Source organism: Phaethon aethereus (genome assembly GCF_964289735.1).
Source record: "Phaethon aethereus genome assembly, chromosome: 1".
NCBI lineage: Eukaryota > Metazoa > Chordata > Aves > Phaethontiformes > Phaethontidae > Phaethon > Phaethon aethereus.
Window position 1 is genome coordinate 64,943,350 of NC_138575.1, and position 27,673 is coordinate 64,971,022.

At 38.4% G+C, this 27,673-nt stretch overlaps 1 protein-coding gene across 3 annotated transcripts in view; it reads right to left on the reverse strand.

The window, feature by feature from the left end:
- Positions 1–27,673, reverse strand: part of BRAF (B-Raf proto-oncogene, serine/threonine kinase) — a gene marked incomplete at both ends in the record, with an annotated part of 83,410 nt that overhangs the window by 5,282 nt on the left and 50,455 nt on the right. The window contains 12 exons of one of the 3 annotated variants that reach the window (XM_082012919.1): positions 4,525–4,698; positions 5,558–5,692; positions 8,329–8,460; positions 9,239–9,357; positions 9,901–9,947; positions 11,436–11,612; positions 13,956–14,040; positions 14,781–14,898; positions 15,611–15,747; positions 18,469–18,588; positions 19,992–20,028; positions 21,613–21,772. In XM_082012919.1, coding sequence (XP_081869045.1) covers positions 4,525–4,698; positions 5,558–5,692; positions 8,329–8,460; positions 9,239–9,357; positions 9,901–9,947; positions 11,436–11,612; positions 13,956–14,040; positions 14,781–14,898; positions 15,611–15,747; positions 18,469–18,588; positions 19,992–20,028; positions 21,613–21,772 — 1,441 coding nt within the window. Of the gene's footprint in view, positions 1–4,524; positions 4,699–5,557; positions 5,693–8,328; positions 8,461–9,238; positions 9,358–9,900; positions 9,948–11,435; positions 11,613–13,955; positions 14,041–14,780; positions 14,899–15,610; positions 15,748–18,468; positions 18,589–19,991; positions 20,029–21,612; positions 21,773–27,673 lie in introns of those variants that run through there. The other 2 variants (XM_082012920.1, XM_082012921.1) reach the window with 2 other exon arrangements.

Below are 27,673 nucleotides of genomic sequence, written 5' to 3' on the forward strand. Positions count from 1 at the left end.
AAACAAGAGATTGCTCTCTCATTACTCATCTTGTCCTTCTGCCCATTTCTGGTAATAATTCAGCTTTTAATAGTTGTACAGGGATTTCAGAACATAAAAGATGAACCATTAATTGGGAAAGGGCAATGGAAAAACAGGATCAGAAGTCAAGAAGCATTTCAGATAGAATGGTAGCTATAAAAAGGTGATTTTCAGACTTTTCTGGCATTTAAATAAAACCTTAGCAAAGACATTTTCTTTGACAAGCTAATGCTAAATCTCCCCTTTCAAAATTCAGGTGTTAATCTGATCTCAAATCAATAGTAGACCAAAATAGGTAACATGTTCATCTAATAATGGGATTATGTCAATTGAATGCATTTAAAATGCGGTTACCAGTAACAGCTTTCCTTAGATGAAGAATGTAGATGGCTATACCTATCCATGTACAGGAATCCTCCATCCTGCTAGGTGTCGACAGGACTTTGAGGAGCAGCTAAAATGCTTTATGTCACTCTTTCTATTCTGAAGATATAAAATATCTGTAGTTGGTTCTTCTATCTTCTGAAAAAAACCCATCTGCAGGAGGAGAGAGAACACAGGCAACCTCCCCACTGAGACTCAGATGCATAGAGATAAATGGAGTAACCAGCACTGTGAATTCGCCATTTTCTAGCAGGACAGGAAGGTCTCGCCTGAGAGCAATGAATGGACAAAATGAAGACAGCTTTAGTAATTTGCCCTAATATGTCCTGCCCTGCAGGAACAGGATACTGATTCTGCCCTGCTAAGTCTCCGGATGCCATTCTGTAATGGCCCATGCTGATCTAAACTGGGACTACTGCAGTTCCACTCTCCCTCCTGATCTGAGCCGTAGAGCACTGACCTGCCCGTTGGGCCATACCGACACTATCTGGCCTTGAGGCAAGATGGCTCAAGGAGCTGACCTAGGAAATGCTAACTCAGGCTGTTGGGCAAGGAGAGTCTTCTAACCAGTTTTTGGAAGGCCGCTCTGTTGGTGGTGGGGGGAACCCACTAAACTGTGCAGAACAGACTGTGGATTAGAACATGTGCCAGTGCAAGGGTAAGGAGCTGGGCCATGGCTGCTCCACATGAGATCAGCTTACCATGAAGCTATGCAACCACATACTTAGCAATCTGGGATGTGAAAAAAAACCCAGACGTTTTTATTCACTGTGAGCCAGACATATGATGTGCTTTTTACCAAGCAGAACTTGAGATACTTGCTTTGACTGGTAACAAAGAAATTCCTTTCCAAAGGATGTAGAGCATTTGAAAATCTGCACTTCTCGCAGAGCCCCTGAGTCAGTTGCTACAGTCTTTTCATGCTCATCACATGCAAAGCAAGTGGAAACTATTATTTTAAATGCACGCTTTCAAAAATTCTGTACTAGAAAGATGATCAAGTTCTTCCATGTTGTGTCCAAATGATATATTGTAAGGGCACATTCTGAGCGAACCTGCTGCCCCTAATTCCTGGAAGGATTTAACATGCAGTTACCAATTTCCACTCTCACAAATTTATAAGTTATCTGAATTCATGAGGTTACAAAGGTATATGCACAATATCTTAACTGTATTCCTTATCGTGGGGTAGATGCCATGCTTCTCAGAAGAACTGTAAGGAGAAGAATGGGTCCCTTCCAGGCCTGTGCCAGCCTTGCCTACTGAAGTAGAGAGTAACTGACTTATCAAAGGGAAACACCAAAGTCCAACACCTTGCCTGGATTACATTCACAAAAAAGTACGACAAAGACACAGTTTTCTGTCGGATCTTGCACTGATCTTCTAGTATGGGTACCATCCACTGGCTAAATAAAAGTCTGGAACATACCCTGATGTAGATCATTAGTATCCGCAGAAGAATATACAGCAGCATGTATGAGGATCTGGTCCATCTAGAAGGTACCAAGACAGATTTTGTTTCTATACGGAGACACAGGAAGTAAAGCAAAAAGGAATCTCGCATCTCACTACCCATCCAAAAAGATCTTGTTTCCTACAAACCTATTTGCAGGACCTATAGGTATCTGTTTCTAAATATAGCCGAGTTGCATCTTTGAGAACACCAACCCACATCCACAACTGTATTTTGGCATCTTCATCCTACATAAGTTCACAAATCTTATTGGACCAGCAACTACAAACTACAGAAGTTAAACCCCTAAATGCCTTTACGTCAGATGAAGTTAATGATCCTCAAAAAACAGCCTCCTTTTAGTCTTCATAAAATGTTTAGTGAGAAGCTGAGATCACATTATGGCCATGGATCCCAAACCATGCTGCACATGTAAGAACAGGTGACACAGGAAGAATTCTAACACACTGACCATACAGCAGGAAACAGGGCCAAATATGTCTAGAGATGGCAGCATTTTGTCCCCCCCTACAGTTCCTATAGCACAGAAGAACAATCGTAACAAGGAGAATAACACTACTCCGAGGAATAACTTGTTGAACTGCTCTGGCAGACCTGAAAGAGAATGAGCCTGGGCAGGGCTGTGATGGTGGTTGTGCACTCTCTGTAACTCCCTGTGTGGTTAAGCCTTTTCTGCGTGGGATGCCACATTTCTAGATTCTGCAGGAGTCCCAGCAACATCCTCTTGCTCTTACTGAGATGGGCACTGTAGCCTGCACTGAATACCATACTCCAAAGCTTAAGAAGCATTCCTCCTCACTGTGTAGAATTAAAAAAAAAAAAAAAAGGAGGGTGGGACATCACTTAAATCCTGTTTTCATTTTAAGATAAGCCTGCCAAAATGAGGTGAACCTAGAGAAAGATAGGAAACAGATTTTCTAAAACAATAACAACTTCTGTCCTCCATAACTATTTCCATAGAGATAGATTTCAACAGCTGAATTTTCTTGACTAACAAAATGAGAAAAGCTAGTTCCCAAACTGTTGTAACAGCAGAAGCCAAAAAGACCATTAGAATCCAGACAGAAAATGTAGAAATTGCCTACATCTGGTCAAGCTCTCTAACTCCGCCTCCTGTTTTAAAAGGCTTAGCTGCCAGAGAGCAGAAAAGAAAACCTTTTTTGAATTCCTGATCTATTTCAAAAACCTATTGCTAGCAACATGCAAACTTCTCTAAATCAGAAGCCATTAAGAACAGTCCTGGCCCTTGAAGTCCTAACAAGAGCAGCAATAGCTTGTTTCCGATGCAGAAGAATCTGAAAATTAATAGCTTAGCAGTTTAAAACAAACAAAACTACATAACTCATTTCAACATATGCAAGAACACAGTCAATAACATTACTGTTTTCATATCTGACATCAAAGACTGATATAACCTGAACCACTACTCTGATTCACCTGTTCTAGAGGAATGCTCCAGAGAAAAATACAATCTTTAAAGTGAGCTGACAGGATCCTGGTAAGATGTCCAGCTTTCTCAGTTAGATATCTAGCCTAACTGATTCACTTCTAGTCAAACTAGCAGCTTTTCTACGGAAATTAAAAAAAACAATTTGTCACTGAACAGAAGCATGTTTAGTGGTATTCTTAACAATATTAAAGTAATTAAAACCTTTCATCTTAACAGAATTCACGGTATAATACTGATTTCCATGAAAACAGCTGCTTTTTCAAATCCTCTTTTCCTATTATGGGTGTTAGCAGCCTTTTTCTCTTAAAGTATTTGGTTATGCTCGAGATTTAAAGTGGTGGTGTTTTTTTTTAGATTTTGAAATCCGTGCTAATTGAAGGATACAGGCACCATTACCAGTAATATTTTTGCAGTTCAGCAAAAGCAGATTCAGAATTTTTTCCATGTTGCATTGTAGTAGAACATTTTCAGATGGTCTAAACTATAGCAGGTCAGAGTATTTAGGCAAAAATAAAAAGTAAAAAAAAACCTACACCACCACTCCTCTGCATGAAGAGATGTTTTCTAAACAGCACTATTTTAACCTTCAACTTTCAAAATAAGAGTCACAGGTCACTAAGGTCTTCCTTTGGATTCTGTGTTGTATCTGCTCACTTCTGCTGACCACAAGAAGTTTTGACTGTGCTCAGCCTTGAAGCTAAGTTTATTTTTCCAACTGAATTGTTTCCCACATATGAGTAGCATTACTGAGGAATCTAAAGCCTACTGCTCAAATATAACGACCTCAACTGAAGTGAAAAAAAACCCCAACAAAACACAAAACCCCAAAACCACCATAGTTTGAGTAGATTAAAATCAAATACACTCCTGAGTAACTAATTCCAATCAGTGAACTAGGCAAAAATTACACAAGCAAGCAAAAACAACACCCAATGACCTTAAGAGAATTGTTGCTTGTTTTGAAGTGACTTTTCCCATTTCTCTTATGTGACCTTATAATCCTTCTTGTGCCAGCTGTTCCCAGAGCATTCCTTGCCAACACAGACTTTGTGCTTGGGACATTCAATGCCCAGTGTTAGGAAGTGAGTCTTCATTCCCTCAGTAAACCTCAAAAACATAGCTGGTAGGCACTGAGAACATGTGTTGCACGCCCAGGAACACACCAGCACACAGACACACGCTTTCACATTTCTTTTCAGTGTACTGGAAACCCACCGTATCCCCCTGCTTGGATGGGTGTTTTTGGAGAAGCACAAGCATATAGACTAAAATCCTCTGTCTGGAAGCCAGCCCGGTTTAATGAGGGCTCAGATGCACTGCGGTGAATTTTTGGCAATGACCGGGCCAGAAGCTCAATGGAGGCAAGAATCTAAAACAAGTAGAAAATAAGTGATCAAATCTGTTGTTCCAAGGTTGTAACAGTCTCTTAAAACCAAAGGCAGAACATCAATTAACTAGAGAAAAATATTTATACACAAATTTAAACAGAAACTTTTAAAAATAGATGACTGCATTGCACTCTGATGTTTATATCCTCAAGAAGCTGAAAAGGATATTTTGGGAAGAAACTGTCTCATTTTCCCCTTTAACAGGGCATACTGATCTCCCTCTGCAAGCATAATGAATATAGTTGCCTTTTATTTGTCCCCTTGTTTATGCAGTAGTACCTATACCTACCATCGCTGCAAATAAACACAGCTTTGGCAGCAGTTTCATTAATACCATTTAGCATAATGCCAGCAGGGGGAGCTCCTTATTTTTTGAAAACGCTGTGGCTACATTCAAAACAAAAAAATAAGGTTTCCCTCCTGAAGCTTTTAGAATCCAAACCTTCCTCAGCAGGCATGATAAATCAGGTTTTGTGACAAAGCTCTCAGTTTCCCTTCATAAAGCCTGGGGAAGAGCAAGGAGGGGGGTAACAAAGATTCTGAGAACATACATGGCAAGTTCTAATTTATGTGTCTAATTGTGATTATTAATTTCAGTTGAAACTTTCTCCAACACATAAATGCTTTTCCAAACTATACAAATCATTCTAATACCTGCTTTTTGAATTGAAAGTGAGCATTTCTAATTAAACAGCACTAACCAGGTACTGAACCAGTACTCTTACGTGCTATAGCACTAAACAAAAAAATGTTGAACCGGCCAGTGAGTTCATAACTGATCTTTATTTTTAATATTTGAATTGTCAAGTCTACTGAGAACTGAAGAGGAACATTTCTCACCTGTGGAAAAAGGGGTCTCTCATCTCTCTTCTTTTTTAAGCATTCTGCCATTAGTCTCTTCATAGCTTTTGGACAATTGCTCCGTACTTTGCTGAGGTCTGGTGATAGGTATCCTCGTCCCACCATAAAAATTATCTTTAATTAAGGGGAAAAAAGATGAAAGGGGAAGAAGATGAGTCCATAGAACAAACAGTAACAAAAGATGAACGTTTTGCTAGACCATTTTTAGTACCAGCAGCAAGTTTTCTGCTCCTAGGAAACATTATGTGGTACTGAAATTGCCAAGATTATTATAGTAATGCTTGCTAATCTATTCAGTACAGAGAAAAAAAAATTAGATTTTTCCTCCTCCTCCTAAGAGAGATTTCTGCAAAATGTGAACACTAGTAAATGGTTACCATTTATAGAAATAACCACCTAAGGAACGTTTCTTCGGTGTCCAAAACTGTTACAAAAACAAGAATAAGCAACCCTGTGGCAGGAACAGAATGCTTAAAAATAAATATTCTGTTTTATAAGTCAACAGCAAGTTCACACTGAAAGGTATTTTAAGAAACGTGGACTTCAGATATTAAATACTCTTACCTTTTGAGCATAAATTCCTTCATATACTTTTCCACCACAGAAGCTTATTCTTGATATCTGACCACCTTCCCCACCCCTCAAAAAAAAACAAACCCAAAAAGAGAAACTGCCTCTACTCTGTAGGACACAGACAGACTTTGTATTTTTACAGTAATTCCTTTAACATGGAAGCCTTATATTTCACCTAAGGATAAAAATTAAGCATAAAACAAAGTAAACTAATAGAAGGCAGGAAAGCAAAGCATAACTATGGTTAATGTTCTCTTGGATACATAAAAAATATCAAACATCATCACGTCAAGCCAAGGTCAAATGCAGTGTGGTTTGAGTACTGCAGTTGCACTGACACTAAAAAGCTCTCTCAAACTATCTAATCAAAGATCCATTCATGCTGCAACAGATCATCACTACCTTTTCTGAATACTCAGACGGACCCTGCAGGTGTATCATATCTTGTATTTAATGAAGTATAACTATTTCATATCTTGACACTGGCAAAAAAAAAAAACCAACAGAAAAACCCCACATCTCAAGCAAGCTATACATGTTATTTATACTAACACAATCCTGGTCCTCTTTCAACTTTCTGCTTCAGTCGCATCTGTGTTGGCATCAAGAAGGTGTATAAAACTCCCATATGGTTTCTTTAGAAATCCCTTAAGACTTGTCTACCCCATCCCTCATCTCTGCTGCAATGAGACTTACCATCATCTAGAAGTTACTCTTTTTTACACTAAAGTTGAAATTATTCAAAATTCATTATTATTTATGTTTCCGATACTCTCATTAAAAAATAATATAGGGATTAAACTTTTATTTTAACTATAGAAAAGAGAATATTACTACAAGAACAGTCCTAGCCTGTCTAGAAACATCTTTTAAGGTGAGAGAAAATTTCTGGGGTGTAACAAGAACAATGCTTTGCTCACTAAGAATCTCAGTTGTGCCATAGTAGCTAATGCAGATGCGCCAACAGAGAGTGAGCAATATTTATGTCTTCTCAGACAACAGACTGAGACAAAACTCAAGACATTTCTTGACAAAACTCAAGACATTAGATCACACTTTACATGTTGGCTTCACTTGCAATCTCAAATTTGTTTCAGCACTCAATTGTGAGCACTCACAGCACTAGGTTCATCTTTCAAATCTCAAAAGGTAAAAACAAAACTATGCCCAAATACTGCTTTTAGAAGGCTATATCCATCTGGCCAGGAATCTGGACATTTCCCTTCTTTCAAAAGGCAAAACCAACTAAAAATAAAAATAATAATTTTTTTAAAAAAGGAGTCACTCCAGATTTGATGAATTGGGATGAAGTGTTCTTACAAATATGGATGCAGCCTTATAAAATGGCATTCACAGATGAACGTTGCTATGGTTGCAATTCTCAAGTACTGACAGTGAAAAAACAAGGGATGCGGACACAGAAACAACATAAATATATCACCGTCCAGACATTGAATAGTTTACACCAAAGATCTTGATGCACAGATACTATTTTCAGATTTGACAGAGAAATAATGAATCAGATATGCCTTCACAAATGCGCCTATCCTGTGAAGATATATTACACAGGTGTGGTATCATTAGACTCAAGGAATATTTGTTCACAATTAAGTAATCTTACACTTATTACACAGGATTCACACTCTGGAAAGCCATATACTCCATCATGCAGGATTTGAGAAATGCTAATATCCCGAAATTCAATTAGGTGGTGCATGCATTTCTCAAGACTGAAATGAATGTAAAACATTCAGCGAGATGACTGCTGCTCCGTTTTGTCAATCCTGTTGCTGAACTATTATTCAATGCAAGGGGAGGGTGGGGGGAGAGAGGAATAACTGAACATATGGAGGATTGTTTTGCCTTTGCAGAACTATTCTAAACTAGATTACTATTAAGTAACCTGCTCTCTCCCTAATAAGTATCCTGGCAACCAGCTCAGAAGCTTAAAATCTATACTTGAAGTAAAAAAGAACAACAAAAAAAACCACGTCGAGAAGTAAATTGGTGCTACGTGGCTGAGGCAGATCTAGAAAATGTAGAAATGTCACCTCCTAACATCAGAATCAGAAACACGAATGAAACACACAAAACATCAGAATGTGTACTTCACAAGGCTGAATCAATCTCTGTTTCAGGCCACGGCTGACTGAAGTCCATTCCTTCCCTTCCCTTACCTGGTCTCTGTTGTTGATGTTTGAGTATGGTAACTGTCCAGTCATCAATTCATAAAGAACAATCCCAAACGCATACACATCTGACTGAAAGCTATATGGGTTTTTATCTTGCATCCTAATAACTTCTGGTGCCTGTACCATAAAAGGAAAAAATTAGTTTTTATTTCACCACACCAGGCTGTACCTCACATACCAGGAACAAAACATGGACTTGTCCAGAGTATAACAGGTGCAAGGCCCACTCTTGCTTTCAGATGTTACTGGTCCTAATATAGAGTGGATGTTCACATCAATTTCAAAATCCATTCTTTGTGGCTTCGTGATCCCTTCCTTCCTCTACAACAGAACAAAATGACCTTGTCCAGGCCAAGAAGCTATTTTGAAACTAGAATTACAACAAAACTGAAAAGAATGCCAACTAACAGAGCCTTCATTTTTTTCAGGGAGAAAGGGAGAAAGCAGAGTTGCACAGGAGATTGTAACTATACTTCTTATTAAGCCTTAAGCAAGTTGTACGACCTCTTGAAAGTAACCATGCTTTAATCCTTAAAACTTAAGAGCATCTTTCTTTTGGCTGAGCTAGTTCCTCTGCTCCTTTGCAGGATGTTTTCCATGGCTTTTCTCATCTTCTCAACCCTGGATTAATCATACCCTTTTTCCTTAGCCACCATTTTCTTTTCAGTTTAAAACTCAGAATAAGGGATGCAGACACTAAAGTTCTTCTGCTGACTATTGGAAAACATATGCTTAAAGAACTGAAAAGCATTAATTTAGTACTTCATATTACCGCTTCTCTTCTCCAGCTTAAGACAGCTTGTATATGCCAGTGTGCTGGAGGGATAGTCTTAGAAACTTTGGCCAAAGGCAACTAAATTTATTGCAACAAACACACCCCTTCCCCCTTGCTTACCATCCATAGAATAGATCCAGACAACTGTTCAAACTGATGGGATCCGCTCCATCGCGATTTCACTGTAGCTAGACCGAAGTCACCTATTTTTACTGTGAGGTCTTCATGAAGAAAAATATCTAAGGGGAAATGTTAAGGGAAAACAAACAAGCAGTACCAGTCCTGTCCTACAAGAGTAATAAACAGCTTCAAATTTGCAACATTAGACGTAACAGTTTTAACTATCCACCACCACCGAGGAAGGTTTTCATATAATACAGGTTCTAAAGCAGCCAGCATGGTGAATTATGGTACTTAAGGGTTATGTAAGTAATGACTGGGCCAGTGCTGAACAGACTATGGCCTAGGTGGCTTTCTTGAAATGCCAGGTATGAGATGCTGAAAATATTCCATGAGTGAACTGGTATAATCTTTCATTACAGGTACAAAAATCTTTGCAATACCACAACAAAACTTGCTACGTTATTGCAATCACATCAATAGATACAGTGAGCATTCCTTACTTTGCTACTAGTGATAGTACCCCTTCTCAACAAGATTTCAACTCAGCAAATATTCACACATGAACAGCTCTTCACATCACTAAGTTCTTTTCTGGCAGAAAAAACCCCCCACCCAGGAATGCTGTCATGTTCCACAATCACATCTCTGGGGAAGGATACTATTACTCTTGAGGTCTCGGTGGATGATTGACTTGGCATGCAAATAACTGAAAAGGAACATCACAGATTAGGTGTGTTAGATGATATTTCACTAATCAACAACTCAAAATTCACTTTACTAAAACACAAATTCTGTAGATATTCAAACTGCACATATTTATCAAGGTGGTAAAACTTCACTTACCCATGACAATTCCTGCAACAGTCACCACAAAAAAACCCAAAAATAAAATAAGGCTTAGATTTCCAGTTCAAACCTGATGCTACTGAAGAATTAAATAACAATTACGCAACAACTTTTGCTTTTCAGTTATAACTCAATTTTATTCAGAATAAAACCAAAAGAACTTCAGTAGTGTTTGACATGCCATTCGGTGCTGAAGGTTCTGCCTCCCAGCCTTAATGGTGACTGTCAAGACACTTTGAGAGCTAGTCACAGCTTTAGGTAACATGTTTCTAAATTACGTGAGCTAAATGTGCTTCCCAGTCTCAATGTGTACTCAACTATGCCGACTGCTTTTTAGTATGGGTCTGGAAAAAAGATCCCCTGATTGCAGACTGGATAAACAGATTGCAGGGAACACAGAGGGTGTACTTGCCCCACAGCATAGATATAGCCTAAATTAGGCAACTAGTCTCCCATGGCTCTTTGTTTAGTCAATAAGATTGGCACAAACCTGCTGGAAAAGCCCCAATTTATGTCTCTGCTTTGAATCACACTCAGAAAACAGCTTCTGCATCTCCACTACCTACAGAGGGAGCCTGGGGAGATGAGCAGGCTAACAGAAGGCTGAGGCTGCTTGCTGTTAACACCTCCCCACCTCTGGACTGAAAATGTAATAGAATAGTTAGTAGAAAAATGGCACAATTAACTGCAATCATCATGGTGGTTTTCCAGCTGGAGGGCAATTTCTCTGATCTTACAACAGTGTTCTGATTTCGACACACAATACTGGGCTAGTTTTGTAAATTCTAACTCACTCAATTGCCCTCTCTGGGAGTAAGGATTACTTACAGTCCTTGGAACAAAATAGGCATGTTTTCTTCAAATGTTGAAAACTGTTATTTAGAAAGTTACAATACTTGTAAGAAAAGGGGAAAAAAATCGATTCTTTTTGCTAACAGGGGAGTCTGCTTTCTGTGTCATCTTAAAGGATTCTGTCCTTTCGTTCACAGGGTGTTTCTTTTTAAACTGTTTTACCCCTACCATAAGACTATCTGCACTATGAAGATTGTAAAGCCTGGAACATAAGTCTTTGTTCACAAGATTGAAAGTCTAACTACACTGTAATTATCTTTATTCTCCTATCTAAGACTATACTTTCTTGATGATTTGTATTTCCCTATGTTCTAAAAAAAGGACATGAATTCTATTTTACTAATCAAAATAATAAACACTTCACCAAATGCTTTGATCATGGGCTAAGTAAAGTGAGCAGACAGCTGGCCTTATTTGCCAAGGCCAGTCAGAGTGTGAGGGGGATAAGTAAACATTGCCCCAACGCTCATTTGCAAACAAGTAATACCATACTTACTCCATGCCTTGTGCAGTCTGTCGTGCAATATCAATTAGCTTGATCATTTCAAATTTGGTCTCAATGATGTGTAGATGGTGATATAAGCTGGACCCCTCACACCATTGTGTAACAATAGCCAACTGGGGTTTTGTTGAATAGCCCATGAAAAGCAGGATATTCACATGTCGTGTTTTCCTATTGGGAAAAAAAAAATCAGGAGGAAATCAGGAAAAACCCAGGCAGATCTATCACAGTCTAAATATATATTTTGAAACAGAAGTTGCTGGGTCAATCTCAACTTCTACTAAGATAACTTGATAACCTGTTGCTAGATTCAGTTTAATGAGTTATTCCAGCAGTTAGCCTTTCTTATCATAATTACATGGAATAGCTCTTCTGGGGTAAGCACCGCTCCTTCTTCCTTTTGCAAGCAACCCAGCACAGGACTGCTCAGAAGATGCTGTTACCACTAGGTCCCCATGGGACAGCGACAGTTTGCAGGCAGGTCTGCTTTTGTGTAACCCCAGTCCAGCTATGAGATCTTGCTGCCCCTAAGGAGGGCATCCAAAATGAAATTCCAGTCTCAGAGGCTTCCAGGAAGGCCAACCTTCTGTTCAGAAACCATCAACACACTGCCTTGACAAGGCTTCAGTTTTTCTTAGTGCTTTACTTGACAAGAATTTTGTACTCTCTCTAGAGCCAGCATACAAGAAAGGATGGAAACAGGTATGAAAACTGTACCTCAGTATGGTTATGATATGAGCTTATTTTCAAACAGCACTGGGAGAGACTGGAGTTCACTACAGAGATTTGTCCATATTAAATCAAATCTCTTTCAAAGATAGAGCAACTGCAGGTGGAAAAACTTAACAATGCACAACACAGGCAGGATTATCTCAGTAGATATCCCAGTAGATTCAAGGCTTGAAAGAGTCTACTGATACACTGTGAAATCTGAAAGATTCTCCTCATCCTCCAGGAAAAGTCAAACACATTCTTATTGTCATCAAATGGACATGAAGAACTAAATACCTCCAAACATAACAATGAGATATTACAAAGATGAGGCACCTAAGAATTCTGGAATGTTTCCTAGCTTTCCCAGAGGCTGAGGAAAAAGAAAGGCAATCTTCTTCCAACACAGCTCAGTACAGAAGGCAGTTAGCTCACTGTTGATGAAACCTGACAGACCAAGCTTAAAACCTGTGGTAGCTTCTTAAATCTATGCTGGTGCTGAAGATGGAAGACGTCTTTATCTTTTCTTATATTAAAAAACTAACATGGGAGCCTAGAGTGTGAACCCATTTGTCCTCTCAGCAATGCAGACTAGGACAGTTCTACACTACATGACTGTGCCTTTTTCAGGTTCAAGGATTTGTCAAGTGATGCTGAGAGTAACTGCTGAGTGAACAAAAAAAAAAGCAATTTCTTGCAAATCCTATCTCAAAGCTAAGAAAATAACGATAACACATAACAGAAAAGGCACAACTAGAGGTAAATCTGGCTCATCTGGGTCAAAGGATAGGACAACTGACTATTTACTGAGTGAAGTAAGTAAAGTAGTAAGTGCTGAAATGATCAACAACAGAGAAAGGCTGGACTCCAGCTATGGGACTGCCAGCAGAAATCTGGAGTAGGTATGAAATACTAGATTTTGGGTTTCATCAAGTTCTCCTGAGCAGGTCAAAAACATAGAGAGGTATCCAAAGTAGCATACCCCAGAAAGCCTCTACTTCCCCAACAATAGGCTTAGAGTTTTCAGAACTAACATTTCCTGGGGAAAGAGGCTGACCCTCCTCTTTTCACCTTGTATCTTACTGGGGACACTGCCCCAGTACAGATGCCCAGCTCAACACATCAATTTTCCAGAGGCAAAACCTTCCGTTTTATTTCTTAAAACAGAATTATGCTCGACACTGGTCAAGATTGTACTTGGATGCTAATGGTCTTCCACAATAAATATTCTATGGTATTATGTTGATGGATCCTCTTTTAAGAATTGAACCCAAGACAAATACTTCCTCTGAGAAAGTGCAAGCAATAGACATAAGAAAAAGAAATCAAGAAGTGACTTTATGAGAAATACATTTAAAAAAAAATTCTCTCTCAAAGAGAAGTCAGTGCTACTGAACAGAAACTATTAAACAACAGATATATGGTCAGTGCTGTAGCTCAAAACCAACAATTAGTCATGCTCTCCTTCAATCGCAAAAACGTGGATGAGAGGAAAGGCAGGCTTGCAGTTCATACCTAGTCTTGACTGTGCCCTGAGAATAGTACAATAGCAAAACACAGTCCTATCTTGAGTGTTTGGACATACACATATTCACAACATAGGTGTATAGACAAACATATATGGGGGAAGGAAGAACTAGCAGTGGCTACAAAGAAACATTTTAAAATGGCAAGTTATATTTTCTGCCCATGGTATCATCATGGAGGAATAAGACCAATGTGTTCTAATGGAAATCAAAAATTTAATAGTAAATGAAGCATAAATCTACACACATTATTTTATGCCATTAAAAATACTCTTACCTGAGCACTCCTACTTCATTTTTGAAAGCCTGTAACTGTTGAGGTGTGGGTGCCGTAACATTCAACATTTTCACTGCCACATCACCTTTAAAATAGCAATTTTTAGTAAGTGCCATTGATACATACTCCTCTATTCCATTGAAACATATTCCTCTATTGAGAAAATGCTCTATAGAGCATCAGAAATATTAAGATAGCCTATTTTCTAGCTTTGGTGAAATAAACCACTACAATATTAAAATAAGTATATATTCTGTAAAATGTATAAACACTATTCTTATTTTACTCTGAGAAACCCTAGTCAAGTCAAAGCTTTCCAAATACACATTTGCAATCCTCATTCATCAAGATGGAAACGTCAGCCTTTCTAGTAACTACGTTTCATCTTCACTCTAACAATTACTTAATTCAGGAGAATGTGCAAGAGTTGAGTTTCCAAACAGTTCGAAGTTCTGACATTACCTATTTAGCACACTACTTATTAATTTAAAAATCACCTTTATGGCCCTTCAGTGGACTCTCCCCGGTATGTCCATGTGTCTCTTGTACTGGGGAGCCCAGAACAGGACCCAGCACTGCAGGTGTGGCCTCACCAGTGCTGAGGGGAATGATCCCCTTCCTCACCAGCTGGCAATGCTTTGCCTAATGCAGCCCAAGATACCATTTGCCTTCTTTATGGCATGGTCACACTAATGGCTCATGTTCAACTTGATGTCCACCAGAATCCCCAGGTGCTTTTCTGTGACACTGCCTTCCAGCTGGGTGGCCCCCAGCAGGCAATGTTACTTTGCTTAAGAATAACTCTTTGTGATGACCGCCACATACCATGCCACTTTCCTTTGTAGACTGTTCCAAATGATCCAGATCCTATCCTTTGTCCAACTGTGATCTGTCCATCTGGTATCTCCCAGTCATCACTTGAATCCCTTCGACCAAGGGTTTTCTTTATATATATGCATAAACAATAAAAAGGAAGAAAGCAAGTGCATTAATGTCTGTGAAAACAGCTCCTTTGTTAAAGATTTGGTATCAGCATTTCATGTCATTAAAATCCTAAAAGAACTTTCTTTTTTGGATATTGCATTTGCTTTTCAAGCCAGCCATACACAAAACCTCAGCACACAGGTATCCTAAATTATTTCCTGGCATTAAATATTTGCAATAGGTTTCTGGCAGCGTTAAAACCAGTAAATATTAAGAAACTCCTACAAAAAAGAAAGTTTCCTTTATTTTTCAATTCTTACTCAATCATAATGCTAAACTGTGAATTATAAAAATGCAGCCATTTTTCTGTATTGTTACATTTGAGAATCACTAGAGAACTTTCAAAGTTCATGAATCACGGCAGGAAAAGTTAAGCTGTTATTTGAAGGACAACCGGCATTATAATATGAAGAATATGAAGCACACCAAGACATTTGGGTGCAATGGAGTAAAAGTGAGTATGGTCAATTATTTAAATGATTTATGTATCAATCCCACAATTTCAATATTCCATTATTTGTTGGTTTAAAGTTCATCATCATTACCATACTCATCTTCAAAATAATTCAGAAGGCTTTGATGAAAAAAAAGTGAGGGGAACACTGTTGTACAGTATTTCTATGCTACGAATATGCTATACTACGAATGAAAATACCTGATCCTTCCCTTACCATTCTATTTCTGTCTTCTGAGGATGAGGATGATTTCCTTTCCCGTTGAGGTCCTGGTGATTTCTGCAACGCTTTCACATTGGTGAGTGACCCAGGCAAAGAGGCAGGAGGTGTTGCAGACAAACCTGCAGTTGAGCCTAAATTTCAGAAACAGGATAATTTTATCTATAAGAAGCCAGCTTACAAGAATGTATTGATATTAGGTGCAAGAATTTTGTTTAAGATGCAGAATCTTCAAGCATCAATGTAAATGTTAAGAGAGAACAAACATATACTAGGAATACTGTCCTAATATTAGATTACTGTTCAAGTCTTAGATTTCAGGAAGGGACAAGTCTACAGCAAACATCCTTGTATACCAGATAGTCCTCAGTCTCCTGTTCATGAATTATCAGAAGAACAGTATCTCTTTAGATAGGGAAAAAACCTCCAACCCAAAACTTAAAAAAAAAAAAAAAAAAAATGTATTTTTTAAATTCTACCAGTTTGTTTGAGAAAAAAAAAAGCAGTAGCATTTTAGTTAGCAGCAGCTGCCTCTCAGATTTCTTGTAGCTAACCTTTTAGGGATCCGATAAATAGCTGAAATATTGTACTTTGGAATCAAAATAGATTAAATGCAAAAATTGAAATGTTTCCTAGTTGAGTCTCCAAGTGCCACCTGAAAACCATTTGGCTGTTTTAAAGCTGTTAAGCAGGGACCTCTTATTTAAAAGTAAATATAAGACTGTAGAAAGGATTTTAAAAGAGCAAGTACTTTAGTTAGTTATTTGAAGCATATTCAATTAAATACAAAAAGAACAGTACATCTGTAGCCTATATGTTATCTAAACAAATCTATGCAGGAAAATGTCACTAACAGAGCTTCGTTTCAGAGCCCCAGTGGCTCTTTACAAATAGAGCACTTCAACTAGACACTGCTTTTTAAAATACACCATAATTATTCGTAACAAGGTTATGCTGACCCTCCCAATGCAAAGGACATAAAATAGGGTCAACTGTTAATTAAATTCATGCTGCTCTGCTAAACAATGTATGTCATTGTACAAGACCTCCAACATTCCAGTGCCTTCTCTCTCACATCAGTGCTCTGGGAAGTGGTAGAAGACAATATACCTCCTCATATTCCTTCAGAAGCCCCCTTCTTGCCAAAAAAAGTGTCTCCTAATGCCAACCCGTGTTCAAAAATTGACTTTTTGACTTTTAAAACTGTTGCTAGAGTTCAGTCACCCAGTGCATGCTAATTTATCAGAGTATATATACATCCATCACTGTCCTCACCAAGCTAAATCCGTACATTTAGAAGTGGAAGCACAAAATAATGACATACCAACACATTAAAAATGGGACACAGCATCCATAAACTTTGTCCCGCATGCTAAAACAACAATAATGTTGCATACTGGGTATCCTAACTACATTTACAAATGGCTGGAAGCCAGTGACCTGAAGGATGGACTTCTGTTCATATTCATGTTGTGGTCACTGTACTGTCATATATTTATTATTTGTCTGAAATCACACATATATGGAATTAAATGGATGATGTTCCCAGAATACCAGCAATTTTCCAGAAGATTACTAGGTTACAGACTTTCTCTGTAATAGCAAAGCTCTAATAGAATGTGTTTTCTTTAGAGGTAGCTAAAGTCTCCTACTTAAATTTTAATACCAAGATAGAAACACTAGTACAATATTCACCCTTCACCAAAAATGCTTACAGCACATGGTAGAACAATATAGTTAATCTGTTCATAATAATACCAGATGGCCTGTTTTCCAAGTTATTAGAGTAGAATAATTCAGATAATGTTGGACTTAAGTCATTAGCTTGGACTCTGAAGCTGTACGTAACGTATTCCATTCTGTAGCCAGTTTGCTTGTTGGGAACACCTGTCTTCTTACAAAGATTTCGGGAAGAACTTTACAAGTTCATAAGGTGAACTGCTCTTGATGTATTCTGAAACACAAGTCTTTGAAACAGCCAAGATGGTAGCATTTGAAAACCACACTACATGCACTGAGCTACCCATTTCTACATGTATACATATAGACACAAATATTTACATTTCATGCTATTACTCAATAGCTGGTTTCTCCAGCATATGAAATCCCACCAAGTGTTTTGGGACTTTGTGCAATACAACAGATCCATTGACAGCTTTAGGCCAGAATTAGCCGCAGAGTCAATGACATGACAATGAAGAGTCTTATTTTACATGGTGCAGGACACAAATACCGTTTCACTGGAAATTTACTAAGTAAGTAACAACTACATGGTCTAAACCACCCAGGGCCCCAATGTGGTCTCAATAGCACATTCTCAAAATGAAGTACTTGTTGAAAGTTGGCATGACACATTACTTGAAAAGCTTAAGACCTAACAAGATATCAATGGAAATGTTTGTAATCCACATTTGATTTCCTAGATTTCTTTTCAAAACAAAGAATATTAAAAATAAAAAAACCCGTTCTACAGCATTGAACTGACTTAAACTGAACAGTCAAGGAAATTCTAAGTTAAGGACATCACTTTGTCTTAAAAATCACTGCAATGAAATCCAAGGACCTTTGTTCAGAAAAATTATGTTCAGGTCCACATAAAAACCTCAACTATGAAATTCCTTGCTTTTGAAGATTTAAGTCAGACTTTATTTATAGTCATTTTCAAGCGTGTAAAGGTGAAAGTGAGTATGTGTGAAAAGCACATTCAAAGCATTCCAGCCAGGCCAAGCAAAAAACAGAGGTGTTTTGATAAACTCACACACTTACATACACATGGTGTGAGGGTGAGGCACAAACAGCATCTGTGGTTTTACTTATTTTGTTTGGGTGAAAACAAGAAAGAAGAGCCCAACTACCTCTGAACACTGGGCCAGGCTCAAAATCAAACACTATTTCACTGGGGACAGAATGAAGGAGGGGACTGGGAGTCCGGGATTGGTATTTCCGAAGACAGCGCATCAGCTGGTTCAAAGGGGCTGTTAGAGAGAAAGAGACGGGCAGGCAGAGACAGAAAGACAGACACATAGAAGAAATGAAAGAAGTCATGGGAAATAACTAGGATGCTTTGACTCCTATTCATAGATTGCTTCTGTACTTTGAAGGAAAAAAAGTCAGTAACTAATAACACTGTTTCAGGACTGGGAACAGCCAATTGTTTTCAGATGCCAAGCAGACAGTTTATGATCAAAAGTTAAAACCAACATGACAGCACAACATTTAAATGCTGGACAAAATGGGCAAAACTGTGGAGAGCCACACCTATCAACACATACAAAAATAGCTAAAACTAGCAACTTTAAATTAGTAGGCTTGCAGGATTAAAGAAAATGTCTTTTTAAAAAGTATTCTATTGCTGGCATAAGAAAAATCAGCTCCAAACACAACACAGTAGACAGGTACCATCCTATCAACTACCAGATTTGGATGGGAGAAACAAAGTCAGTGACAGCCCAGAGTACAAAACCTTAGAGATCAGGATGGAGTGCACTAAGGTAATTTAGACTTTACTTATGGCTGAAGCAAGTTATAATTAGTAGGAGACAACTGTGTTAATGATTTGGAGCTGGAAAAACTGTCATACGCCTGCCCTACTTACTATTTCTTTATTTCTACATTATTATTATATTCATAGGAATAAATACAGCACATAAGAAGCCCTCTCAGGACCTTGACAGCCAGTGGGAAAAGTGACTTAACAGGCCCGTGCATAACGTATGAAGAAAAATAAATCTTCTGGCGCTAGTTCTGACTTAACTGTGAACTAGGGCTGTGTGTTACTGAAACATAAAAAGACCTGGCTTTAGTGTAAGGTCCTAACAACCTGGTTCCAAGAGTAGCACAGGCATGCAGTACAGCAAAGCAGCATCTTCAGCAGGGGTAGAGGGGGAGAAGAACTGGAGTATTTCATGCTGCTTTAGGATGCAGCAGTTCATACGGAAGGTCCATCTACCATGTTGACGGTTTTCAATGAAAACCCCTGTTGTTTCCATGGGTGGGAAGGTAACAACAGGCATAAAAAAATCTTTGAGAGAGAGTTGGGAAGTTGTAACAAATCTGTGTGCAGCCATGTGAGTGAATGCGTGTGTATGTGAGAGAGCAAAAAAATGACAGCACAAGATAGTTTTAAAACTAAAAAACTAGATACCACTTCAAAACTTTTTCTCCTTCCGTCTCCCCCACTCCCAGAATGACTGGCAAATGACTCAAACCTTTGTCAGATAAACACTAAGTTCATGGACAAGCAAATGCAAATTCATTTTTTGTTACAGTCATATTTTCCTTTGTGCCTGTGTTTTGTAGAAGGAAGCAGAACAAAAGGAAGGGACAAAGAGGTGGTGCAATTAAATACAGCACAGTAGCTAGTTTAAACACTACTTACCTCCCTCTCCTCGTAAACCCTGGTCTCTAATCAAGTCCTATAAATAAAAATAAATTGTGTTTAATTTAGGTATTATCGATTACATTCCAAAATCAATTGAGATTGATCAAATTAAGAATCTGTAACCTCATAGGTTGCCATGAAACAGAAGTTGTTTCCTACCCTGGCTTACTAACAGCAGCGACTCCAAAGAACTATTTATAACAACTACTAAACTTTTCAAAATTATTTGCTTTAGACCAGCATCTCACAGTATTAAAGTGAAATGTACACCACCCAGAATAGACACTGACATGAAAATATTGATTTAAACAAGCAGTTGGCCAAAATGCACAAAGAAATATCGAACTAAACATTCCGTGGCACAAATTATTTGAACTGTCAGATCAGAAGCTGGGACATCAATTTCCTGTACTGAGGTACATCAGTCAAATGAGTTCTGCTTCATTTTTTCTTGTAACAAAGCACCTAATTTGCCTAGGCAGGCACACCCTGCTCTTCTCAGAAATTACTAGCTGAAAAAGGTTTCCTTCACTTGCAATTCACTGCGAACTGAGAGTATCTTTTGCAACATATCCAGACTACAAGCAAACTACACTAAGGATTTTCTGAACACAAGAAAATTAGAAAATTCTAGCAGTCTCCTTCTGTAGGTCCATCTTCATCATCAAGATTATTTCCCCCACCACCACCCACAATTAGTTTATCCCTTTATACACCTGCACTGCTGCTGAAAGCACTGGTCCTGCCTCTCAGCTGCAGCACTGCCATATATCATATGCAAATATCTGTGGCCACACTCTTAATACTTAACTAACATTTCACCTTTCACTCAGCTCACATGCAAAATAGATTTGGTGCCTCAGTGTCCAGGCAGACTTCAAGACTGCTCACTTGACAAATGACTAATTTATAGAGAGTAGACTTAAGGGTAAAATGCAAGCTGTGTATGTTCGCAAAATTAGAAAGAGCTCGTTGTGACTGACATTCTGAAAGGTCCTAGCTGGCCTCATACCTAATATCAACCATTATTATTATTTACGATTCAGCATCCAGAAATTTAAAAAACGTGGAAAACAATTTAAGTGTAGCAGTTTCTGAACACTCCAAAATAAAGCTCACAACGATATATACTGGCCTCTTGAAATCCTAAGGAATACTCAGTTAACTCAGCTAACTGCAGTAATTTAATTTTCTTCAATGCCAGGAACATTATTTGGATTACAAATACTAAAAAAACCCCTATGTTACACATAAAGAAACACGCTTAACGCATAGAATAGTTTGCAAGATTGGTTACTGGCTGTTGTATCCTAACGCATGAGCCTTGGGACTAACAACAACAACAACAAAAGCAGTGGTTTGTATAGAATGCGTCTTTGAAAATGAAAGGACAGGACTGTCAAAAGGCTGTTTCTGCTTTTGGAGAATGGCTTATTTGCATTTTCACATCTGAACAGCAAAAACGTCTTATGTGGGATCTATGAAGATTCTGACAGACCACCAAGGATTAGCTTAGAGACACAGCATTCGTGTGTACACATGATAAATTTAACGCACTGATATTCATAAGGGAAACATCAAATCTACTATTCCTGATCCAAACATTATTAATACTTACATCAATATTGACTGGCTCGATTGTATTGATGTGAACATTGGGAGCTGAAGAGGATCGGTCGCGTTGCCCAAATTGATTCCGATGGTCTTCATCTGCTGGTCGGAAGGGCTGTGGGATTGGAATGGATTTTGAAGGAGAAGGACTAGGGAGAATTGGTGGTCTGAGAAACAAAGTCAAGGAAAAAGAGGATTTAGGTCTACAAATGGCTTCGAATACTGCATAGTGGGTGTGGTTAAGTCCTTTTCAACTATAGTAACATATATTAAAAATGTTAAAAAACCTGGTCTAGAGGCCTCCATAAAAACAATTTATAATGAACAATCTCTACTCCCCTATGATCAACTGCAACAACCCTCTGCTGCATCTACCTAATTACATGGCTGTAAAGTCTTTGGAGTTAAAACAAAACAAAAAACCCTAACACACCATACCAAACTAGTAATATTAAATCCTGACCTGAAAAATTCATGTAGTCCAACATGCACTGCAGATAGCAAGATACTCTTGCAGTTTCCTCACTCCAGATTTAATGCAATACACAATACACCCTTCTTAATGGCAACCCATTGAGAACTAAAAATGCTTAACATCTCACACCAACATTACAACCAAAAGATGTCACAAAACCAACTGCATGGATGGGATTATTGTTCAATGAAGAAAGACTGAAAATTACATACTGGTCACTCAACATAATTGATTAATACTATGTCCAATGTAATATGGATTATTGATACTAAAAATAAACGTATCTTTTAACCTCAACCTTTAAGAAATAACTTTAAATAGTGCAATATTTTAAACGTTATTTACAATGCTACAGGCAGGCAAAACAATAGATTTGACTTGAAAGATAAGTGCTGAGACTACACAAACAAGTTTTCTGAAGAAATGCAACTGCTGCTGGTCATAAATGTAGATAAAGTCTTTAATATATGGTATCATGAATCACATATTTAAAAGACAAAACTTCTGAACACTTGTTTTTTCATTTGTAAGAAGGCAGAATGACACTACTTTAGTTATCCTTTTATTCTGTTAAAGTATAACAAGCTGGTATTTATCTCTTACTCAAGTCAAGACCACCCACAGTTAAGTCTAATGATTCAATTCAATGGACATAAGGCAAAAGTTCAATGAGAAATGCTTGTCACCTTCTTCAAAGAAAACTTTACATTAAAATATACTTGATCTCTGACAACAAGGTTTTACAGAAAACACAACTAACAGAGGAGGAAAGTCCTTCAGATATTCAGTTACTCATGGGTTAGTTACCATGCCCGCAAAGGCAGTAACCCCAAGGGAGAACCTTCAGAAATAAAACCATACAGCAGCATATATATAGCAGCAGCAGGTCCTGGTGCCACCTCCTGTAAGGGAGGCTCCTTGGCCTCTCCAAAGATCTTTAGGGGCAACTAACATTTTCAACAGGATCTCCTGACATTTTTTCAGAAATGGGTCTGCTTTAAAGACAATTACTCTATCTTTCGTTGAAGAGTTTTATACAGTTTGGCACCAATCCCAGAACTCAGCGCTATCTGTATCCTAAGTACCTGTCGTCTTTTCTTTCCTGGCCAACAGTCTCACAATTGAGAAAGGGGAAACACACCACTTGTGAGTTAAATCAAGTAACAGTCTAGTAACTCTTGTAATAAAATACAAAAAACCTTGGGTTACTTTCGGGAAGGGGGAATAGGTAGGGAGTTTAACCATGCTTAACTTAAAAAAAAAAAAAAAATAGCTACCTATTGTCACATGACAGAATATACTGGGAAGATATTAGGAAGCAATGACCCAAAACTGCCAATAGACAAATCAGTCGGGGATTGGGAAAGCGCCTTGAACAACCCACCTTTTCAGAAGATGCTCAGAATTTCAGAAAATGCTCAGAATTTCAGAAACATTTTTTAAATGCAGTTGATGTACATATGCATAAGATAAAGTTTTCATTTGTTGCTAACAAGTGCCTTTGGGTAAAATATTTTCTATTGCAGATGAGGAATTTTTGAACTCCTGAACATTTTTGTAAGGAAATCATGCAACTAGAGCCCACATCAGGAGATGGCACACTGCACAGATACAAACGCAGGGCTTGGTTGACATTCTAAGGCACTGTATTTCTATGTTAAGGCAAGTGTGTCAGATGCTGCACTGAAGGATTTCAGAAGAAAAGCCCAAGAAGTGTCTCAGCCAGGCCAATACTATCATTGTCGGGATAACTAACTCCTGCTCAAATTTCCTGAGAGCTCTCAGTAGTAATGACATTAAGGGAAATGTGTAACAAACATCAGATCACTGCACTAAGAGTGACTGTGAGACAGCATCTGAGCTCTGCCACACAACGAGAACAGAAGCAATCAGATTTTCTGTGATCATGAGAAAGCCAAGGGAGAGAAAACCAAATTGCAGAAATATTGTTTCAACTGCATTCTCCTGTGAGTCATAAATGGTCATCTGCTAAGGGAATCTGCAAATACTTCTGTATTTCTGGTGACAGGTCATCATGCCCGTCATGCTGCTAGCACAGATAGCATGCTGTATCATACCATGTTTGAAAACAAATCTGAAAAGCTTTTTCTACTCATTAAATTCTAACTGTGAGAAGTTCAGATCTTTAGAAAACAATTACAGGCTGATGAAGAACTCTCTTTTTTGGAGTCTCTAAAGTATTCTTGGGAAGATCTCTGGGCTTTAGACACCAAAGAATCCAGAGATGGCAATCTTATAAGCAGTTAGCCATGTGCTCCATCTATACAATCAGAATTAACGGGTGTCCTTGGGACACTTACAAAAAAGTAGGTTATTTTTAATAAATGGGAAATTTGCTTGAAAAAGGTAACTAGTGAAGAGAAAGACACAAGCAGTTTGCTAGCCAAGATGGCCTATTGGGATCAGCTCAGAAGAGATTACCACCAGCCTCTGCTTGTGTGAGGCAAACGCTGTATCTTTATCTGCATCAAGATCTTGATCTAGAGAAAACACGTCACCACAAAGAATGCAGCAATCCTCTTAGCTATCAAAAGCCTGTTCTTATAGTATTCCTAAATTTGAATTGCTCCAGAAGGTTAGAAGGCACACTGGAGCAAAAAGCACCAGCCATCATCATTTGGAAGAGGGTGACATTGTCTATTCCAGAAGTTATAAAACTAGTTCTGTAGGCTATGCAAACATAGTGCCAGCAAACATATTGCCAAAAAATTAAAATAGATAAAACAAATAAAATCGAGAGGACCAGAACACAGCTGCTGCAAAGCACTGTTTACTGTGGCATACATGTATAGCAGGCTGGGGCTTAAAAGAAGCAGCAGTTTAATACCAGGATCTGAGTTTCTGTTGCTCCTGTGGCCTTTGTGAGCAGTTAACAGCCAACCTCCTAACTAGAAGAGACCTTCTACAATTAAGAAGGTCAATATTCTGACATATTAAGAGAGTTTATACCACCTCATCTTGCACACTTTCTTCCAGCCTCTAAGATGTGAGCATTCCTTTAACAAACGATCCTCAGCTTGCCAGGCAAGAAGCTGACGGAGTTGTCAAATCAAGATTTGACATGTTATAACCTTTCCTGGCAGTATGACAGAACATGCTTTTTCCTTGGACCTTGTATTTGGGATAAGCACATTGTTACCTCCCTTTTTATCAAGACAAAACAGAAAGAGGTTTTCACAGGCGACAAGAGTAATTGCAGACAAATGTAAATTTGTACCCTTTACTAATCACAGCAAGTGCCAACGTGTCCACAGATTTACTATTCTACAAAACTAGGTCCACAGGAAAGAGGAAGACAACTCAGAAAAGTGCCCACGCATGCTACTTTATATTTTAACAATTTTATAAAAATCATATACAGTACCTCCACTGGATCTTAGAACTTAGAATGATACAAGTTAGTTCACTTTACAAATATGAAAGAAAATTTTAATACAAATTTTCCCCCTCAATTTCGTTTAACTCACCAACATGATGTTTCATATATTTAAGAGCTGGTCTACTCAGGAAAGATTTTTCTTAAGAGGTTTGCTTGGGCTTCAAGATTTTTGTTTGGATTTGTATTTTGCTGTAGTTAGGCAAATACTTAAACTGAAAATTCACATTCACCTAGTTTCAGTTATAGGCTGTATCCCTCTTCCCTTTTAAAATGATGGCATCTCTACTGGACTGAGATTTTTCTTCTCCCCCTCCGAGCCTGAAGAGCATCTCAGTTTAGCCACAGGGCTCAGTGTAGTACACACTATTCACCTGGCAGACTGCATACTTATACCCAAGCCAAACCTACTGCAAGCTAATATGCATACCAAGTCTTTTTTTTTGTTGTTTTTGTTTACACCAGAGGACAATTGGCTTTGTTTTTTGTTACTGCTGTTAATGAAGAACACAGTGCACTCCAATTTTCAAGCAGTTCCTAAGAACTGCTAAGGATCTGGGATACAATGGTATTTCAGCTACACGAGCAAGCATGTAAACTGTAAATTTTGGAGGCCAAACATGTTCTAATTTAATTATTGTGGTACTCCATAGATATTGCCAGAAAACAGTTTTTTTCTTTCCCCACCTCTGCAGCCTGGAAATAGTCAATAACCCCAAATCAAACATTGATTTGGGGAAAAGGACAGCAGTACAAATTTCTAACTACAAGCTAGAGAAGATCACTCTTACAGCATCATGGGACAGATCTGTAACACTCATAACTTCATATGAATTAATGCATTTTTCTATACCATGATAACTGGTCTTCATCCATGTTGGCTTGTAGGTATAAAACAACTGCCAGGATTATCACAACTGTGTGTATTTATACTGGTCTTTGGGTGCAGATCAAAGCTTAGCAATCCTTTCCTGAAATTTTGGATAGCTTCATATACCAAGAGAACCCACACAGCTGTCTTTGTTTCCTTGGCTTTTCAGAAACTTTTCTAGACATTTACATATCTTCAGCTGAGGCAGAGCGATCAGTGAACATTTGGAAGACAGAAAGGAAAGCTGAGGTGTTTAATCACAGGCTGGAGCCTGCTCTAAGGCAGTGACTGGCAAGCTTCCAAGACTGGTGCACCAGACAGTCCCCCTTCCTGCCTCAAATGTAGAAGATTAAGCATGTTGGGAAGTGGTGTTTTTCAAAGAACCAAGATGTTGCCAACCTGCTTACTAGCAGTGTTCTACCTCAAGCAAAGCAGACAGTTTCTATCAAGTCCAACCTGCCTCTGTGCTAATCAAAGTCTGACCATGCACCCTCTTACCACCCACTCCACAGGTTACTTACCCTGCCATAACATCTGCCTCACAAGTTTGCTGAGTTTTGCCCCACATCACAACATCCGAGAGAACAGATGGAAGTTGAAAAAGACAACACTGGAATATTCTGAAAAGCTAATCTCTCCCCTTTTCAGATATCTCTAAGATCCAGGGGACTGTATTCACAGAAGTTCTGTTCTCATATTTTACAAGCAAAGATACAGAGGAAACTTTATGATAGTGCAATGAATGAAATGAATACAGTGTATTATATGCAGTTTGTGTACTTCAATTTTATTACAAATGGCTATTATTAGGGAGACCTACACTTTAGTAATTCTTTCCAGTTAAGTGCAGATTATAATTGACTGCTTTGGCACAACAGCATAGTGCAAACTCAAAGAACTAAAATGGGGCAAAAGATGTAATGTGGAGGCCAGACACATTTTTATAAGGGGTTCAGAAATGTGCAAATGGGACCATATGTGCTTCCTTCTCTTGGGAGGAACGTCTGGAGGGACTGCCTATGGCTTACAGTTGGAAGAATGAAAGGCTACAGGACTGGATTGCTTTAGGGTGTTACACATGAGCAAACTGCAACAAAAGTTCTCCAGCACGTTTAGCAGCTTTTGCATCATGTCCAATGGTCTTTTCCTTTATGTCCCTTTCTCTTTCCGACTTCTCCATTTGATCCCTTGACAATTTCTCAACATGTCACACATGCCTTTGCTCTTCAGCTTGTCTTGCAACACAAACTCTTCCTTCCTTTGGGCACTTTGCCTGCCGCTGGAATCCCTTCACGAGGCTAAAGATGAAGAAGTATGTTTGCCTT